At 37.8% G+C, this 21777-nt stretch overlaps 1 protein-coding gene across 1 annotated transcript in view; it reads right to left on the reverse strand.

Annotated features, from left to right (window-relative positions):
- PRKAR2B (protein kinase cAMP-dependent type II regulatory subunit beta) overlaps nucleotides 1-21561 on the reverse strand; it is a 72576-nt gene extending 51015 nt beyond the window's left edge. Inside the window, exons 1-3 of the mRNA XM_009289093.1 lie at nucleotides 21507-21561; nucleotides 18311-18346; nucleotides 17745-17845 (exon numbers count right to left, since the gene is read on the reverse strand). Coding sequence (XP_009287368.1) covers nucleotides 17745-17845; nucleotides 18311-18346; nucleotides 21507-21561 — 192 coding nt within the window. The remainder of the gene's footprint in view (nucleotides 1-17744; nucleotides 17846-18310; nucleotides 18347-21506) is intronic.
- Nucleotides 21562-21777: the final 216 nt, after the last annotated feature.

A 21777-nucleotide genomic window follows, 5' to 3' on the forward strand; every position in this document is an offset into this window, starting at 1 on the left:
GTGGTGTCAGGCATCGAGTCCATACAGGTACCTGCCAAGGGAAATAACGATGTGATCTAGAGTGAGAAGGAGCATGTATACTGACGCTGTCAATGTTCACTTAGAGTATCACCCACAGAAAGACACAATTATTTATTGATGATAACAAAACTATCTAAAATAGACATGAATTCCTACTGTTACTTACACCCAGTAAGAAAGAGGCCTTTCATATTTTCTTTTACTCTTTTTCAAGAACAGTTCAGAATAAAGTGTTTGCTATTATGCTGTCACCACTGAAAGTCTAATGACTTAGAAAAGGCACAGTACAAGAGGAAAGATAAAAAAACCTCAGTGAGCTGCTAATGAAAGGAAATTTTAAGATCTTCCAGATCATATGAACCCATTCATAACTCATCATAACTACACTGACCTTTGAAAACTATAAATTTTAAAAAAATCAGTCAAAACTTGGTAAAAAAAAGTATAAATATTATCTCTGGTTTCAGTGGGCATGGCAGAAGGCCCTCAGAATATTTTTAGGCCCTCTTGAAGTTAAATATTATTAACATAATACACCTATAAGGATGAATCCAGGTAATAACTATAGGACTATATAAGAATTAAGAGACACCACGTAAAAGCACTGTACATACAGCATGGGTAGCCTGTGGGATCCAGAGAATGGCGGATACACCACATACAGAGCCTCCGCTCCCTCATACTGGTGCATCTGTCCCCCGTAGTCCCCAGCCATTCCTTATATCTGCAAGAATATAATAGAAAGAAAAGGCGTAACAGGGTGCTTCAAGACCTGAGAGAAGATGGGAGCACATGGTTCAGGGTCTCCACTCCCTCACCCAGGTACTACCCAACAACTCTGGGCGTTCAGTTCTCCATCATGAAGAACAAACTTCTAAAGTTTAGTGGCCATAAGGGCATGGTGCAAAATACTTATGTTTAATACAGTTTTTAGAAGGCAGGGGACCACTGCTGAATGGATTAGTTACAGGCTCTTGTTCCAATCTGTTTTGTAATGTTTATCACTGTAATTATATATTGTGATAAGCACAAAAGAGATAGTTATGAATAAAATTGGATTTCTCAAGGAAGCAAAGATCGAAAGACTAGAAAGTAAAAAGAACCCTCAAAAGCCTAAAAAGAAAGTTTTCTAGTCACCGGTTTTGTTGTCTGCAAAAAGAAATTAAAATTCTTAACTTATATTCCCCAATATCCATGTCAGAAGCAAAGCGAAACAGCATACAGTTCCCAAAACAAGTTTGTGGCTATATCAACTAAAGGATCAACGACTCAACTGGAAAACAGAATTGTAAGTCTTCACTAGACATGATCCTCCACAAAAATAAGAGGAGAATATGAAGAAGCAGTCATGCCGCTCCCACTCTGTGTGGAACACAAAATAAAACCATAGGTTAAAAAAACCCCAAAGTTCTGATACTAAACATTTATTAGAGAAAGAAGTGTACATGCATATCCCAGATGGCTGGGAACAAAGAGCTTCCATTAATCCAGCCAGTCCAGGGTTACATTATTCCCTTCTGTTAAGCCACTTACGTATGTTCTACCCACTTGCATCAATGTGCAATTTCATAACCTAATCATTAAAGTGTGTTGATTTTACCTTCAGAAGGAAGGACAGTGGTAGTTTTAACTTTGCAGTCATGAAACCAATGCAAGGAAGAAAATGGAGAAGTTTCATTAAAAAGGAGCATTCATCAAAAATGGCAACATGGGGATGTAAATGCAGAGTTCCTGCTGGTACCACTCATGGGATAAATGCGCTAAGAAACCCAGTAGTTGGATGTGATTGCAACCAGCCTATAAATAGACACAATTCCAATTGCTCATATAAATAATGTCTTTGAAAATGATCCATCAGTCACGTTGTGTTCTGATTAAGGAGCCCTGCATGAGAAGTGTGAACTGAACAGAAATGCCCCTGAAATTTGCTTCCTCATTTGCACAACACAACCACTTGCCACCTCAATCTCCATCCAACTGAGCACCTTCATTCTCACTGAAATCAGTGGGAGATACTTAGCACTTTTTAAAAATAAGGTCTAGTCCTGAATACATAGGCTTGATAAATTCATGATAGAAAACATAACTCACAATCAGTCAGTTTTAACTTTTGGTAAACAAGTTTTTTCTACTTAATAATTCAACCTTAACGCGGAGCTTTTAACCATAAATTTTAAAGTTACTTTGTCACATATCTGGTCATTAAACTAAAATCACATAACACAGAAACTGATTTTGCTTCAGCATTGAAAATGCCACAGATATTGAAAGAACTTTGCTCAAACTCCAAACAAGAATTACATTATCAGAGACAAACCACAAAATATTACATCCTGAAAATGATCTGCCAGAAATTTACAGATATGTCAGAATTATGGATATAACTGCCACTTCTTAGTAACCACAATTATATAAGTCCAGTTACTTAAAGAGTTGTTTAATAGAATAAACACATTCTGAAACTCAATAAACTTCTACTTTTTATGAAAACTAAGGCTGGTACATTCACTCTAGAAAAATTTGCATTCAAACCAAGCATTTCAAATAAACGTCAGTGCACTATATCACAATTTCAAATGTTTTTTCCCCCAACTCGATCACCAAAATACTATAAAAATAAAAAAAAATAAATAATTGGTAAATCATTGCCACAGCAACTGACAGAAAAAGCCAGTTAGCACCCCTGAAACCTTGTCTGCTCTTTCAGAATGAAAGAAACTTAAAATGTATCGCAAACAATAGAAACTGAATAAAAATAAAAGAAAAAAATAAGTAAATGTCTACCTGCCACAGGAGATGAAACAGAGTATTACTTTAAGGACAACAAAATTAGGATTCCACAAGAAGTATTGAGAAAGAAAACACGTAAGCAATTCTACTCAGAAAGTAAGAATCCATAAAATGAACAACAGTATGTGACAAAATATATTACAGCTTTTAGGCGAATTCAGCAAATACTATTACTTAGTAGTTTGTATCTATTACTAAACATTTTTTTCCAAATCAGTTTCTTTTTAACAAAATTATGAACATACCCCATGTTCCACTTAAAGCATCTCTCTACATTAACAGTTACACACTCTGTAAATATTCCACTAAATTTACCTAATTTAAAAAGCTAGAAAACATAAAATATAAGGTTGTGTGCCATGCCTGTATGTGTGTACACACATGGCCACAAAAACTGTATAATTTACTATTATACAGCTAGAAGAGAAGCATATGTATGGCAAAAGCTGCGTGTACGTGAGCATATGCATCTAAGCATGCACACACGTATTAGTCCTTTCTCTACTTCATACACTCTCTTCCATCCACAGACACACTCTAGAGTATTTTGAGTCTGCCATGGAGCTGACCATCAACCCAGACCAAGGCCTCTCTGTTCCATGTATGCTCTTATGCTAGAAGGGCAGGAGGCCGCTATTCCGCAAATCTCAATAAAAGTGATTTTTTTTTTTTTTTTTAATTTTCTTGTCCCTTAGAGGCCACTCTTGTAGCTCATTCCAGGCACATCATTCACAACCATTTAGAGATCAATTACACAGATTACTTCATTTCTAACTTTTTATTTCTTCAAGACACCATTTATACTGCTGCTCTGTAACATCACAAGAGCCTGAGCTGTAGTTCCCAGTGATCTAGGGTACAGTCCCACATACATTTGTTTATGATCTCCAGTGTGTCATGACCAGCTAAATGTACTTGTGAATTCAATTAACTGCTTTCCATATAAATTCGTCAGGACAGCTTTTTGTTCTATGTCAGGTAACAGTAATATTCTATCTTTGTGGGGGCCAGAGCATCTACAGGAATGAATTTATTCCTGTTACTTTCAACTTTAAATCGACACAGTTTCTTGACAGTTCCACAGTCAAGTTGTGTTCAGGAGGTTTTAAGCAACTGGCGTCCAGAGTCAGGTATGAGGATACCATGAGCTGCACGACCACATCAGCAAGTACAGAGTATTAGCATAGTGATACACACAGTTAACACCTCTGTCAAACTGCAGCAAACCACTCCCTAATAGCAGGCAGTCTTTGTCTCCTTTATGCAGCACAGCTTTTACGTCATCATGCATTTTAATCTTCCTTCCCTTTGAGACCAGGTTCTCTGCAGAGATGGGAATGTGCACAGTGCAGGAAATTAGGATGTCTTCACCCAACAAGAACTGCTGCTGGACACTTGGTGGTAGGTGTACCACAAAGGATTTGAAACCCCACTTAACTCTTTCTTTTTGACTGTATCAAGCACAGGCTTCCTAGTCTCTTCTTCTAAGCCCTTACTAACCCGGTGTATCAGCTACTGTCACGCTGTGTTACTCCTCTCTGTCTCTGCTTTGCTACTGTGACAGCTGCCTGACCATAGTTCCCTTTTAGTATTTTTCCACACCGTCCTTTACACATAGATTGCATTTCTTGAGCTGATCCATAAAAATTGTACCATTTCCCCCTTCCTCATTCTTGCAGCAGACCAGTTTCTTGGATGGCATATGAAAGAAACCAACTGGGTTGATTAATAAGCCCCATACATATGGGGCTTATTAAGATGAAGTATGGGGCACTCCGTACTTGTCTTTCCTACATGGTTTGACTTGTGCAAGCAGGAAATTTAATTAGCAAAATGTACGGTCTTCACCAACATGCAACAACATGTCGGTGTTGTTGGGCACTACTGAACCATGATGACAATTTAGATTCTCCTCTGTAATTATTCACCAGCAAACTGATCCCAGGAGCACACCTCAGGAGGATCTTTTAGATTAGGACCTCATCTTTTTCAGTGTAATTATGCCGCACAGTAGGCGTAAGTAATTCTTTTCTCCTTTCTTAATTGTCTTGCATCTGAAGCATTCCTTCATACTCACCATGAGAAAATGTGATTGACTCTGTGTGATGTGCCTAGAAATCCTACAGAACAGCAGGTAAGCCTTATATAGGGAGCCATTTTTGCCATGTTTTATATAAATACATACACACACACACATTTTTGTCTGCTGATTCTTTGACTTAGTCTACTTGAGCCTAAACCCCAAAATGGTGATGGCTGACATTCCCCAGGAATTTATTCCCAAATGGTTAGCATAAATTTGGCGGTTCTTTTAAAATAAAGAATAAGATTAGTGTCTATCTTCTCAGTAAAGAAAATGCCTGAAAAAACTGTGTCCTGCATGACTATCTTTGCACAATACCGAAGTATATTACTATGATGGGATAGACAAAAAAAATGAATAAAAGAGTAGGTGTACTCTGCTCTAGACCCACCCAGAACAGGTGTGAAAACAGTTCCCAAACCAACGCTAGCAGGAGAAAAAGGAAGAAAGATGTCTCTTCCTGTTGCTCACTGGCAAGAATATGAGGGAGCAGAAAGTAATTCTTGTTTAGGACTCCCCCCTTTCAGTGTTTTAAGTTCCCAGCTCCCAGAGCACACTTTTCTACAGTACTGCTCCACCCTAAAGCTGTATTTCCAAAACACAGACTGTGATAGCAGGAAAGAATAAGGCTGGCAAGTAGGCCTTGAATTCGTGCCTTAAAAGGTGCACTCATTAGCTATTAGACTGCATGCACAGGAATTTCAAGGGTATAAACTCCCAGTTTTGTTGCAGTGTGTAGCTGATGTTCAGTGTGAAAGATGGTTTCAGAGGCTGACTGAAGCTTTCAGATTAGGCTGATGGGGGTCCTTCTTGTGTGACTGGTTATTTGAAACTGAGTCTCCACATTTTCATTATTTTCTTGTGTATGGAGAAGGGAAGAGTGTTCCCATGTAGCCTGACATTTAACAAGTAAGCAAGGCTTTAACATTTCCACTTAAAATGTATTCCTCTGATAAGTTCATTTTTCTTTATTTTCTGATCAAGCTCTGTTACCTATTCTAACTATGTAATAAATATAGACATACAACCTTCTTCATGAGTGGATTGTGGCATGTAGCAATTTTTCATTCTGGCATGCTCATAATAATTTTTCACAATAATTGTGAAGACACCAGAAAACAATCTTTCTCACTTTCACACAAAATAGCGATCAGAACAAGAACAGGAATTATTCACCTTTTTGTTATTGATCTACTTCACTAGCTTAAAAACAAAACTCTTAAAGATGCATTGCATTAATAAAAAAATTTATTCAATTTAATTTTCCCCTAAAGAAGAAATGGGATTTAATTTGGGTGAGAGAAATATAAGGAAGAAAAATATTTATAATATTTATTCAGAGAAATTTCTGAAACTAAAACTCAGGACAGATTTTCAAATTCATGTGCCATCCTTCTACAATTTTCTTACAAATTTTATACTAAAATGCTATATCCTACTTTACACACACACACAAACACCACTGCCATACAATGGCCAGATTCGTTTCCACTTGCCATGTGATCAAGCAGCATGGGAGGGAGCAGGACTCTTCCTGACTTACACAGTCAATGTAAGATTGAATCAGAGGAAGAGATCCTGAGTTCAAAATCTATTAAGGAGATTTCTTACTAGTAAGCTAATAATCAAATGGGACAACTGGGAGTAAAAATAGCGCATGCAGAAGGATGTCTTAATCCCTTACTGCAATATGCCTTGCAATGCTCCACTGTCATTTCATGCTGCTTAAAACACAACTATGCACAGTACAAAAGCTAGTTATTCATGCTTTCCTCTGCCCCAACTGTTTGTATGCAATGGTCACACAACCATTCCCATTAGTTTCTGTATGCAATAGTAAATCAAACAAATCTAATGCACAAAGAGTGATAAGCTAGGATCCGCAAGTGTTAAAACACTGCATATAATAATAGTATGATAGCAATAGTGACTTGCCTAGCACAGTTCTAAGTAACCCCATTTGAAAGAGCATACATACACACTAGATTTAAAAATTAGATCTCCAATGAGTTTTCAAGAGAGAAGATTATTCGCATCTTTATCTGGAAGAGAAAGCAAGACCTGAAATGAGAAAACTGGCATTGCCTAGTGTTAAAGAATGCAAATATGGTTCCAAGTTAGCAACAAAACTATTACTGGGATGTACCAATCTGCTTGGCTGGTAAACTTACATGGATGTCCAACGTGCAAGTATGAATGGCTTTGGGGGCACCTGACCCCAAAGACCAACTGACAAGAAAACAAATACTGATTTCAGAGATGCTATCCTTATCCTATATTTCCTCCCGTGCTTTAAACTTGTCTATATCCTCCAAACTAGACATTGGAGAAGCAGATATGATAAAGACACATGAAGCAAAGTCGCTGCAGAACAGGATAATGTGGCAGCAGGGGGGTGGGTGCAGGAAATAGGGAGCGTTTGATGGCAAGAAATCCTTGGGCTTGTGCTTTGACAAAGGACATTTTGTTTAAACAACTGAGAAGTACACCCTGCAGCTCAAGGCATAGTGCTTCCTACGGAACATACAGAACTGACACAGAGCATTTAGGAAGCAAAACATCAGGCTGCTGTTCATTTTATACAATGGGCATAAATGGCGTCTGGTGTTTTAAACCCCACAGTATTTAGCAAAGATATTCAAATATATAATTTTTCCCTTTCTTTGACTCCACAGTATTTAAAAGAAGCAGTACTTGCCAAATACTAAGCCAAACTTGAATGTCAAAGGCCAAGCCATTTGTATTATGGTGTTCTACGAGAAAACTTGCTAAGCAAAATGTTCCACAAATACTGTTACTCCATTTTGAACAACTCACTATGTAAAACATGCCTTGTCTTATTCATGTCTTACCCTCCAGAACAAATCTTCTATAGCATGAAAGTCAAACCACATGAAATCACTGATGGAATGGAATTGTTCTGGAAAACTGGTAAGCAGATACTACAGCCTAGAGATTCATGCTCTGTCACCTAGATAGAAGTAGCAGCATACCTCCCTAATCTAAATACAAATGTTGAAGAACAAAATAGCACAGCAACCAAAGTTGAGCTTATCATAGACACAGATACTGCAATATTTTAGAGAAGAAAAATCAGAATTATTAAATAATGACTATAAATACACATCTGCTCCAAAAATAATTTTTAAATCTTTCTTACTTCTTTCAGTAATGTGCATACTCATTCAAAAAAAATAGCAATTATTTTATTTCTTTCAAAATCATGAGTTATGAGCATCCTGATAAAAGCATTAGAAGATTATTAGCTTCTCTGATCATGATTCTGGGGTGTTATTGGGATCGCTGAGATTATCAATGGTGAATGCGAACTTGGAAGCAGGTTAAAACAGAAAATACAGTACGACCTACAGGTTGTCAGACACAGGAAGAATTTGTTGTGTGTCAAATGCTAACCAGAGACAAGAGAGGAACTATTAATCTGAAAAACCTGGCTATAAAATGAAATTAAAATACGACAGAGAATAATCTGTATTTTATATCATCTAGTTCACAGCACTTACTGCAATCTGAGAACATCCATTAAGAAATCTTAGTACATTTATTCAATAATCATTGACATGTGCAAACTATTGCTTGCAGATAAATAAATGCCATATTTATTGTTATTAATATGAACATTTGGCCTCTATATCTGTATTTATTTTGATAGAAAGTCTGTTTTGTCTGAAAAACCTGTTTCCTCTGGAATTTATTCACTACTACTTAGTTGGATAGCAAGAAGATCTCCTCTTTGTCTATAATGCATTTGTTTGGTCACAAAAGAAATATTAGGTATTGCATTAAAGCATTCCAAGTACAAGAGTGCCAAATACTGGTCTGTCTAAAATAAGAGGAAAAAAAAAAAATTTAGCTCCTTAGATAGACCCCTATCTAGTCTCAAGCAGAACAGGAGACTATGCCGACCTGAGTACCCAAGAAAGCAGGGGGAGCCAGGCTCTGGCGCGGTCCCTGGCACAGTCCCGAATGGGACTGTTCCCAAATAGCAGTATGGATGAGGTCACACTGCTGGCTGCGGGAAGGGCTTAGCATATAGACCCAAGCTCTACTGTGGCGCTTTCCTGTACCCATCTTATTTACTAGTTACATACATAAAACAAAGTTTAAAGGAATTGGTCAGTCAGTCTAACAGCTCCCTACCTTGCTAGGGTATCTGAGTTCTTCATCAAACTGACTGGGCAATAGCCCATTAAGACGAATTTGATTCATATTTCAACATCAACCTCCAGTTTATGTTTCATGTATCTGAAACAAGATCAGCCCAAATAGCTGAAAAAACTACGGTGATTAATTTTATTGATACAAAATTATATGCAGAATACTTTCCAAAGGTAATACTAAAACAGAAGGAAAAATTACAATTTGCCATAAAGGAGTGTATGCAGTAATTTGTGAACTCAAAACACATTTATAACTCTCCTATCTTCTAAAGAGGTTGCTATCTAGCTTTACCAAATTGTGCAATTTAAAAATGATTACTCTGTACATTTTAGTCAGTCTATAAAATGCAGTCTAGAGATATATGCTTGCAAGGACATCTAAACAAACACAGAAATACAGATGAAACCCCAAGAAATCATCTAAATCATCCCTATTCACTGCTGTGACATGAATTACACCTCTATCCCTGCAGAAAAACATCTTACCTTTCCTTAAAACTTCTGAGATAACACAATATTCCTGAACAGTTTAGTCTATTGCTTCACTAAGCATTAGAAAATTTTCCCCAAAGCGTAGCATAAATATTTGTGTGTGTGAAAATTAGGCCAATCACTATTTGTTTATTTCCATCCTTCCCTGCCACCTCCTTAGGACAAATATTGACAGCCTTCTCTATAGCAACCTATGGCACTGCACAAGACTTAACGTATTTATTCCTACCATCGCCCCTCCCTCCCTTCTCTTGCATTCTTTCCTCCCTTCCTCCACCACCTCAAACTTTGCCTTATAGTATGCATCTACTAAATCTCTTCTTCTTTTATTAAGCTTAGTGTTAAAGTGTTATGACAAAACAGCTTAAGTATAGCCATATCTAAAATCTGGCATGACTAATTTGCAGCAGTTAGCCTATTTCTGTAACTCGGCTCCATAAATGGGCTCCAAAAAATTCATATTCAACCCCTGCTGATGATCTATACAAGGAAACGCTTTGATACAACCTGCTAGAATCTATGTTTCAGATTTTGGAGGTTAAATAAAGGAATAAATGAATGTTGAAAGTGAACCACTTTAAAAGTTCCAGAAGTAATGCACAGATAGCCTAAATTTTGTTTTCTTTTGAATAAGGTTACTACTGTCCAACTATACACTGTAGTATGGAATAGTTATGATATAGATGCAATGTAATCTAGAGAAGAAAAAGTTTCACGGCCAGAATCTTTCACTAGAACAGCTAAAACAACTGAACCAGGAAGAAGGCAGACAAGCTTCTGAGCACACAAGCCCTTCTTCAGATCTGCATCAAAAGCAACAAATCTCAAGGTAACAACAGGTCAGGAACAAGTACTCCAAGTTTAACGTCATGATTTATTTTATTAGACATTCTGAACAAAAACAGTGGTCAGCATTGGGAAGCAAATGTGCATGCTGTCTAAGCATCCCTAAGCCTATGTTATTACATCATTTTTCTACAGGAACCTTTCTCAAATTCCCAGAAAATATAAGAGGAGACTAGACAGAGCAAATTAAACTCGTTTCTGTGACTCTCTCATTTGCAGCAGAACTTGTGAAGTGCACAGCAAATAAGCTACACAAGAGAAACTAAAGAAAGGAAGCTGGATCACTTGGTTATGGATTGGGTGGGAAACAGCTTCGATTGCTCACTTTCCAAAGACCCAGAAGTGTTGTGGGGCAGGCCACTGAAATCAGTTCTTCATTCTCAAGAGTTAAACATGTGCTTTCAGCAGGACCCGGACCAGACTGAAGCACAGCACTCTCCCTGACCCAGTGGCTATAACGTGCCTACAGCTCAGTGCATCATGCCCATATTGTTATACAGCAGCCTAAGCTCAGTCCAGAGACAAGTCCCACTGGCTCTTGTGGCACCTGATATCAGGGGCTATTCTTGGGAAAACTCTGTGGCTCGTTTCTCCCTGTGCCATTGGCCATGGGATAACCCTGCAAGAGCAGACGGAATATACGAGTTGCAAGTTTCACTATGGCACACAGAAAAAAATACAGTGTAGACATACCACAGGGCAAAGAGGTATGATCACCTTATCTTTAAACTGCTGCACACATACAATTACAGCTATACGCTGTAGGAGTTATGATGCTAAGTGCTTCATGGAAAGAAAACAGGGATTGCTTGTAGGGTATTCCATTTCTGATGCAGGCAAAATTAGTGATACACATTCTGACTTGAATATCCATGCTTCAGCTCCTATAAACTCGGGATACTCCTCATTCGTTAATGGAAATGGGTGTTGGGTAATTCCTCAAGGTTTGCAAAGGATTTAAGTGTTACAATGATGGTAACTGTAAGAGAGACCATGACAAGGAAAGACAATATTCTCTGTAAGGAGTGGAGAGTACAGACTATACAATGCATTTGTGCAAAATCACAAAATCAAGAAGGGACTATGTTCTCAGCGATTAGCAATTGAGGCAGCTGCAGAATATGGTGGAAGAGGCACGGCTGCATAGGAAAGCTGCATGAAACAGAAGCGGTGACTGCTTTGCAAGAGGAGCAGGAAGTAAACGAAGGGCATGTCCACTCACACAACGATGCACGGTACGTCTGCACCCACGTACAGCTGCAGCCCCGCAGAAGTCAGCACAGTCTAACAATCCCTTCAGCAGGCTGAACTTAGGTAAAATATTCTGCTTCTGTGACCTCCAGTAAGTCACAACTTGCCACACTGATATGCTACCATAAGCTTAGGTGCTTTCTTTACCGTGCTCTGTCACGCAATGTAGTTACGCCCTGAAGTTCTGACAGCACTTTTTCTTTTGGTTTTCCTCACCGCTACAATGCAGCCTTAGTGCTTAACTGAGTTTTAGTATTAGATACTACTGTATGTCAGCTGACTATGTCCCTGTTTATTTAAAAAACCTGAAGGACTGGGCATTTTAAATTATGGATTGACTACATGCACGTAACGAAGAATAAAGATGAATCCAACATCACTTGAATTCAGTTTGGGGGTTATTCATCACTCAGAACGAGCAGAACCAGTAACTCTGGAAGAATTACACTGGAATTACTGGTTCATCAATAAAGTTCTTTGTTCTTCTTCCTTCTGTCACTATGACTTGATATGCTTCTACAACAACACTGCCTCCTACCTGAGCATTTCAAAGGGGAGTTTACAGTTATTACATTCCTTACCATTATTTTTGGTACAACTCCAGCTTCTGCCTTACTGTAGAAAAGGGAATAGCACTTAATGTCAGTTAGCTGCCTTTCTCTGACAATTTTTAACATGCCATAGGAAAGTGTATGCCAATCGCTTTAAGAAAATCTCAGTATAATTCAAGCAGATTGAAATTACAGATGAAATATTGTTCCTAGAGGCATATTCTATTCTTGGCTAACAGTATCGATTTGCTCTTCCTAAATACTAGCTTATATTTAACAATTGAATTTAATACTGCCTATGTTCTTCCATACTTATGATTTCAGAAAGCAATTAGCCATTCCCTCACTAAACAGGACTCCCATGGTCTAAATTCAGTAAAATTCCTCAGTGTTTCTTAAGTAGGTTGTCACATTTTCTGTAGAAATCATTAAACTGAAAACTAGCAGTGACATATGTAAATGCTACTGTGGGCATGACTAATCCACAGTCCACACATCTGTTCAGAATAATGAAGCCCAAAACTTTTATCTTGTCACTTTCTTCCTAATGGCACCTTACGCAAAGATGAAGAATGAGATGAAGAATAGATAAATCGTTCTGGCAAACTTGCTCCCAGATTTTCCCTTTTATGAGGGCTGCACAGAACCTCCCTCCTCCTATCAGAACGCGTGCCAAAAACGCAGGCATCTATCATATGCCAGGCAGAGGCGTGAGCCCTGTGCGTCAGGCAGGGAGAGCTGAGAACACCCATCTCCACAGCCGCATGACAAGGGCGCAGCCAACTTGGGCAGGAAGGGCCACGGGCCAGTCACGCCATAGGGGCAGCCCTGTAACGTGACGTGTGTGACAAAGTGTGCATGCGTGCGTCCAGTCTCTGATGCGGTGGCACTCACCGGGCTTGGAGGTCTGACAGGCAACCCACCACTGATGTCATCATTATACATAATGATGCTATAAAGTACTCACTAACTTGTTTGTCAAGTGTTTCACTGTGTGTATGTAGTATTTAATAAAAACGACTAGCTTGAGGGGCTTAGAAATTAATCAATGTGTTTCGATTAAAAGATTTACTTATTTCTGAAAATTCTAAAATGACTGAAAATGTCATAGGTTTCCGATTAAGTGTTTTCTGCCGACTTGAGTTTAACAGAGAATATTTCTAACCTGCAGAAATTCTTGCTGGAAAATATTTAAATAATTGTAAGGCTTGAGCGGAAGTGAACTGAAACGACTTCTCTACCAATTCAAATTAACTACCATCTGTGTTAGACAATTCCATTATCACGGCTTCTGGGCATCTCAAGTAATTAAGAATAAAGAGAATGTTGCATCTCCTTCTTTCTCTTCAAACTGTTGACGTTTTATAAGTCTAAAATTTGTAAAGTAAAATGAGTTTTGGTTCTTAGAGAAACTTCAGTACGTAAGAGTACATACAAAAATATTTTGCATCTGAGTACCGGCTAAATGAATTAAACACATCCTTTTCACAGGGCATAAAAAACGGCCTCCTTCTTTCTCAGCCTTTCCTCTTCAGCTAATCAGCCATGTACCTAAAAGTGACAGTTCTTCGCAGTGTGTGTAAAGGCAAAAAATATTTCCAATTTCAACAACTGCAAATTAAAAAAAGTTTTGAAGTAAAAAAAAAAAAAAAAAAAGAAAAAGTAATAATATTTGTCTCACAGAGATCTCCTCTAGTGTCATGTGAGATTCTCTCTCTCACTTAGGTTGATGGCTGATGCAGTAGGTGTATAATGTAAGCATCAATTTACTTATAATGTGTTTCTCTCTTTTCTTTGGAGAGGTCCTTACCGGCATCTATGGTGAAGACGACTGAAAGTTTTCGCCTTCTTTGTTTCCTTCTGTTCTTTCCGTAACAGTGGTACCTCCTTGATTGCAAGTTTATTCCAGATATACCTAAGCCAGTTTCTCCCTAGAGGTTCAGCGCCGATCTACTCTGCCTGTTAGCTATGTTTAAATTATTTTTTTGTTTAGAGCCTTGTGGAGAAGCTGGTAAATAAGTAAAGCTACTTCTCTTTCCCCTTTGCTTGAGAGAACAACATTTAAAACTTCATTTATTTCCTTTCCACAGGATGAAAATGGTATTTTGAAGTTAGATATTGTTTGGGGGAGAGGAATGAGGAAGTTATCTCTGTTATTAGTAAGAGATTCCCTACAGATGCCCTTGAGCCTATCTACCAGTTCTTCTTAGCTTAAGAAGGCTAACTCACAGCAACCTCAGTTAGGTTCTCTTCACTCTTTCAGAAGCTTAAGCAGATACATAACTGAAATAACTTTATAGACTGTTACCTCTTTCTGAATTAAGATGATATTATACATTTGTATATAATACCAGTAAATACGTATAAATAACCTCCGTAAATGATATATCAAGTATAAATTTAAGCTCATTCTGTAGCAAACCCATGCTGGTTTTGTTGCATTATTCTAAAATCCTGCCAGTATTTAATGAGATAATTTACGTGTTTATCTATCCATTAAGATGCTGAAAAGCAGGAACCCAATGCTTCTGCTAACGTAAAGAACCACATTAGCTTTCCATCCCTCGGTATCTCATACTTAGATGGATGAAAACTAATCTCATCCATAGCAAGAAAGTATCTGTCTATATTCAGAAACCGCACCTCTTGGCTGCCTCAGCTTGTTCAAGAATTTCCACTCATTTTTCACCTCATGAACATACTCACAGCTTTCTCTTCCACTTCATGCTGCTTCTACCTCCACGCCCCCCTTTCTTCCCATCCAAGTCTCTTGATCTCCTCAACAGTTTTTCTCCTTTCTCTTCATCTCAGCCCCACCAGATTTTAAAAGAAAAATTAAGGATTAACTACTTGCAGCTGTCTCATTGTTCATTCTAGCTCTGTAAAGTATTTTTAATCTCCTCTTCTTGCTAAACTCCTCTATTTAAGACTATGATATCTATTATTCTTTGTGCATAGCCTAGAACAATGGAGTGCATTATTAACTAGTCCGTAAGTAGCTATGTCATTAGCAATATGGTATACATGTATTTTATGTATAGAGCTCACAATGCATAAATACACACATATGCATAAACACACAGAAGAGATACTAAATTAGGTAGCTCAATAAATTTTAAGAATTGAAATTCAAGAACAACTAATTGATCCTAGCTTACTTATGCCTTTATCCTCTACATACCAATGACAGTACATTAATACATTCACAGCATGTTAACAGGAACAGCTGTTAAATAATAAATGCCTTACTATATTGTTTTCAGCAGGTGCTTCAGCAATTAAACTCTGGCTGCTTAATTTCTAGCTCAGTTAGGAAAAATAACTGTATCTTGTGCCACCAAGTAAAATACTAGGCATTATCCAAAGAGTAACAGAAACATCAAAATCAAGATATCCACTGTAGAGAGTTATTGTTCTTTGTGCAGAAATATGTGTCCTCTCCTGGCTTCTCCCTGCTTATCATTGCAAGAGCTCAAAAAGCAGCTTTTAGCAGAACAGTCTAGGAGCCTTTGCTGCAGCTATCATTGGACTTTTTGCCTCAACTGACGTCAGTAGTTCAGCTTTTTCTCCATCCCACCACTGGCTAAAGGCAGCCACTACTACCCCTCTTTCAGATGTAGTTATTTGGGAGCCACAGCACAGATCAGTTGGAGACCCAATGAAAAATCAACACACCAAAATCTCCTGTATTTCTATTTTCTTTAAATCAATGCACCCTCAGGCAGCACAACTCCTAGGTCTATGCAAGGGAAGTAGCGACAACCTATGGGTAGAGGCGTGACAAAGGTAGGGACCCTAAAAATCACTCCCTCGGAATCAGGCTGCAGTATCACTAGATCAGATGCAACATGAAACCACGTGCTACAGCTAACTCTCCGAATATTCGTCATTAACTTGGAGTAAACGTCATCAGAAGCAAATCTTCAAAACCACTCAAGAATCGACAATCTTGCACATTTCAAATTTTAAAATAGCTCTTAGCTAAATAGCCTAAAATTAACAGAAATCCGTATTTGAGAAAAACCCTATGTTTCATTTGGTCAGCCTCTCATTTCCTAAACATGAGGATCAACTTCGATTACAGAATGGTATTAAGCTACCAAACATAAAAAAACAGCTACTATCTGGCTTTTCCACTTGCAAGGTATTTTAACTACCTTAATGTATCCAAACAATTGCTCAATTAAAAAAAAGTATCTAAAAATACAGTTAGGACTGCAAACATCCCTGTAAAATGTTTGTACTATCAGCATAGTCTGTTTCATATTTTTAATTTTATATTTTATCAATCAAGTTTCTTAAATGTACTGTACCTCCCTGGTAGTTATTTAGTATTTAAGAAGAAAAGTAAGAACTATCAGCTTTCATGGGCTTTCTTGTTTGAAAAATAATTATTTTGACTATTAAAGCTGCCAGAAACTTAATAAAATAGTACATATAGTAGACTACAGTATTACCTTCTTCCACCTTGAAGTGTATTCACACGATTACATCTGGACCATACCATACAGCTTGACTCATTATTCTGAATAAGATAACTATTTTATCTCTCCACAACAAGACCACAACACATGAAATATTAATTGCCCATAGAAATTATTTCCCCAATAACTGTGCAAAAATTTCAGGCTTCTAACATGGTTTTAGTTTCCTTTTAAAGGAACATTAAAAATAACTGATTTTTTTTTTTCCTGAGCAAGTATTAGCTTTTCAAACAATCAAACTCTCCTACTGAAATGCAAAAGCTTATAACAGATGTGTGATAAGGACTGCATTCATTAAAGTCAGCTATCAATCAGTCACAGTAAAACTTTCCTTAAAACACGCAATGTAATTTGCATAAACCCCTGCTCACTGTTACTGAGTGCTAGTTAACGAATCATTCCTTTCATTTCATACTACAGTACCTCATGAAGTATTATCATTACTTAAAACAAGAGAATATTTGGAATTCATTACATTTTCTTACTTTGTGCTACATATGCTATGCACCTATCCTGCAAATGCAAACCTCCATTTTTCTATACAGTTCCTTAGTAATCCTGAGGATCTCCACTAATATTTTTATACAGACAAGGAACTACCTGACTGAGGTTGTAACTAGCAAAATTAGAAGTCTGGATAGACTTACTGCATTATGGAATACAAAATTCATTACATTTACTAAAAATGATCTGCAGTTGAAAACAGAATGCGTTTTATAGTTAGATTTTAAACTCAGCATGCTGAGATGACTACGAACAGCTCACATCTTCCGCTCTGCTGACTCTCATGAGTCAGTCACGAGTCTCATTACGTTTAGTGGTGGCTTTTACACCCCACTTCCAGATTCATAGTATTTCAAACAAATAAGACTTAGGTTCTGGGCCTCATGCTTCAGGAGAAAAAGCCCTCAAAAATGAAGCCCAAAGGCTATGATACAGCAGAACAATAAGGAGAGGCCAAGAATATTAATTTTTAATGATACGTAATTTGGAGGGATCTGTTACATGTAATGGAATAAGGTAAATAGTCCTCTGAGCCGGCACGAACCAAGTTAACTTGAAGAATACGCATCAAGCTAGGCAGGCACACTCCTAGCACAACACACCACCACCACGGCAATGCTGCTTCTAGGACCTGATCTGCCAGCTCTGCACAGCAGAACAACGCACCATGTACACAAAACAGCTCGGTTTTGAAAAACACAGGGAGATTTCTAGCACGGTTGTACATTTTCTCATGCATAGATGATCACCAAATTGCTGTTTCAGGCTGTCTATGAAGTAAACAAGACAACCCTGCATCAGATTACATTCAGTTCTTGCTTTCAAAGTTCAGTTCTGTTAGGACTAAAATTATTTTCTTTAAAGGAAAAAAGAAAAGCTTAGGTTTTTCATAAATTCCACAGCAACAAGAAGGCTTCACGCAAGTTCTGTGACCTGAAACCTTGCCTACAATTTTCAGTAAACCAGTTAACAAATTCGAGGTTAACCTAAGTCAGTCATCTTTAAAGAAATCCGACTAATGTCATATTATGTTTTACATAACAATCACCGTCAGCATTATGTTTCAACTATTATGTAGACCAATGAAACATGCAACTTTATCCAACTTACCCGATGCCCGTCTGGTGAATCGGTTTATCACTGGAGCTGAAAGAAAACACGACATTTCAATTAGATTATTTTTGTAATAGTCTAACATACTTTAAACATAACAATGTTATACTTCATTCAAAGCGTGACAACTACAAAAATCTGTTAACCATTATTTTTTATCTTTATAGAAACCCATGTTAACTTCATACACACTTAAACTTTTAAGCAGCTTTGCAAGAGGTATGGTAGATAGTAACCAATAAGCTTTCAACAGCATTTTCAGCTTCTTAAGAGTTACTGTTACTTATTGCTGTTCATGACCAGCTGTGAAACATTTAGATCTGCATTTCCATTATTTATTGAGAGCACAGAAATTGGCATCTTGCAAAAAAATTATGCAAGCATGGATTAAAAAAAAGATGTAAAAAAATTAATTTTACTTTTACAAAATATACCTACTATTAGAAATCCAGCACCAAAGATACTCCTATAGAGAAAAAGACTAATTTGCAATCCCATCTGAAAGGTCAACTTTTGCTTTGACTAACCTTTAAAATTCCTTGGGTAAGTCAATAACAATGCCAAGCCCTGCCCAAACCCCAGTTTCACAGCACAAATGACTGTTTTATAGTGCCATCTTGGCACATCTCCAACTGCATGCTGCAAACATTTGGAATCAGACTCCTGCCTTGTTTCCAACTGGGAGAGATTGCAAAATGCATCTTAAAGCACACAGTTTTGCCTCTATTTAATTTCCAGGTTTACCAGCTTCTTCAAGAGCTACTAGAGATAAAATAGATAAAGAAATAAAGTTTTATGTTTTGCCTTCAAAATACAACCTTAAGTCTGCTTCTAATTAGTATGAAACACTGGTCTTGAACTCTACTTTCATGTGATACATTAACTGCTGGAATAAACAGTAAGAAGAAAATCTGAATGACCTAATTTCAAACGTGGGCAGCAGCTACATTAAAAATGTATGCCCTTACAGTGCTTATTAATATTCAACCTTAAAAAATTGCGCTTAATGTTTACATGGAATTGAAAAATGAAAAATATTGAACTTCTTTATTTTATCCCACTTATTTTTACATGGGAGTTATGCATCATTTCTTGATGAGAAAAAAAATTGCTGAGAAAACAGGAGAGAAACAGCTTGAGACACAAACTGACTTTTTATTCCTTTGGGGAGAAAAAAAAAACAAACAGAGCAAAGCTACAACTTCTGAACCACAGTCGCAGATGGTTTGTGCAAGCACATACAGTAGTGACAGGTCCAAGTGGCAAGAAATACACTGGGAAACCTGACTACAGCGGTTCAGAGTGCTAGTCACAAGCAAAGAAACCTCTGGTGAATAAGCTATGGCAAACCCCAAACATATATATAAACAAACAAGAGAGTAATATAACCAGCAAAATTATTTTTAATCGTGAATTCTGATCCCAACAATTTTTTTTTTAAATAAAAAGACAAGAAATTTAGACACATTTTTTATTAGAGCAGACACCATATTTTATGCAACTACTGTTTTGTAATATGGGGGCTGTTTCATTCCTCAAAACTGTTTGTTTTGTCGCTAGGGTTACGGGCCAAATTCATTTCAGGACACTAGTCATGACTGTCATCATCAGATGGCTTAGCTGTTACCTCCAACGTGTAAATTAGCAGCAGTTCTCAGCAAACGTGCTCATATTAAAAAAAAAAAAAAAATTTGGAATCTGACATATTTCTAACAAGAAAGCATAAAATAGTGCTCTGCTCCCATTCAAAAGTTTTCCCTAAACTCAGGGAGGGTATTTGGCTTTGGCTGTCAGTTCTGTACATCATCTGTAGATACGAAGATCTAACTCCTGTAGACAGCCACCTCAGCACATTTTACCCCCACAAAAAAATAATACATTAAAAAATGAACATCTAACACAAAAATAACATAATTTAAAATTTGGATCTGACATATTTCTAACAAGAAAGCATAAAATAGTGCTCTGCTCCCATTCCAAAGTTTTCCCTAAACTCAGGGAGGGTATTTGGCTTTGGCTGTCAGTTCTGTACATCATCTGTAGATACGAAGATCTAACTCCTGTAGACAGCCACCTCAGCACATTTTACCCCCACAAAAAAATAATACATTAAAAAATGAACATCTAACACAAAAATAACATAATTTGGAGACTAATTCTCTTCGAAACAAGTTATTTGGACTGTCAGAGAGATAAGTCCTTTTCCAGCTACATACTTCTAAATTCACTCTTTTATTTGGCTGCAGGGAGGTTAATTTATTTTACAATAAATTTTACAAATTATTTACTATTAGGAAAAATAAAAGAAAAAGTAGCAAGAATGTCAGAACCTTGATAAGCAACTATTTTTGAGCTCATGTGAATAATCAGTGTTTGAGCAGCAACGAGGCAAAGCCTTCCTCCCCAGACTGGGATCTTGTGAAGGTCATCCAAATGTGTTACTGGGAGATTTTAGAAGCAGCACCCACAGTTCTTTCTTATGAAGCAAGCTGAACTACTCCCTATTTCTCTTGTAGCAAATCACGATATGCTTTTGTTGCCCAGAAAGATGGAAGCATTAGCTTACAAGAAGGTCTCAGAGAATCATCAGCCCTACAGAAATTTCACTGGTATTTTTACTACAAAGTAGATGCATAGTCAACCAGGTTGCTACAATGGCTGGCAGGATAAGCATAGTAAGGTGGGCAAAAGAGAGTTTAAGAAGCATTTTGCTGGAGCCATAAAAAGAAAATTAAATTATCTTTCAAACATGTCGGGCGGTGAAAGTCTTGGCTCAGGAACAAACGGACAAATCAATGGCAGAAATATTCAGTGAGAGATATTAAACACTCCTCCTGGAGCCACAGGGCATCAGGAACAGCAGAGAGATTTCCAGGAAAGAAACACTACTTGCTCTGCCTGTTCTTATCATCTTCCCTGGATATCTTTTTTTAGCCACTGTCCTTACTGAGTTCTGGGCTAGGCTGACTCCTAGGTTTGGACCAGGACAACTGTCCTGATTCACAAGGCTCAAGTGAAAGTGGCAGCCAGAGAGTACCACGCCAAGAGACAGTCTTGGCATCCAGATTTAACTATGAGGGCAGCTTTGAAATCCCGCTCACAGACCACATGGATATTGCACTTATATCTGTGGGTTCAAGCCCTGAGCTACACACACACACAAGAAGCGGTGCTTAGGTATTGTGCTTCCTACCCTGATGCTGCAGCCGTTCCCCAACACCCCTGCTTACCACTCTCCTCCCAGCCATGTCCGCAAGCGGCTTCTCAGGATTTTCGGTGTCTGCCTGCAGGCACAGCAGAAAGCAGCTGGCTATTGGGCTCTGTAAGCTGCCCGAGGACTGCTCCCTACCATGAGAAACCCAGGCAGCCTTGTCAGAGGGCTACTCCATCCCTAACAACACCCCGCTTGCAACACTGCTGACACACGCCAGTTCACAGCACCACAATATTCCAGCCAGAGTAAA

This window comes from Aptenodytes forsteri, unplaced genomic scaffold, assembly GCF_000699145.1.
Source record: "Aptenodytes forsteri isolate BGI_AS27 unplaced genomic scaffold, ASM69914v1 Scaffold137, whole genome shotgun sequence".
Classification (NCBI taxonomy): Eukaryota; Metazoa; Chordata; class Aves; order Sphenisciformes; family Spheniscidae; genus Aptenodytes; species Aptenodytes forsteri.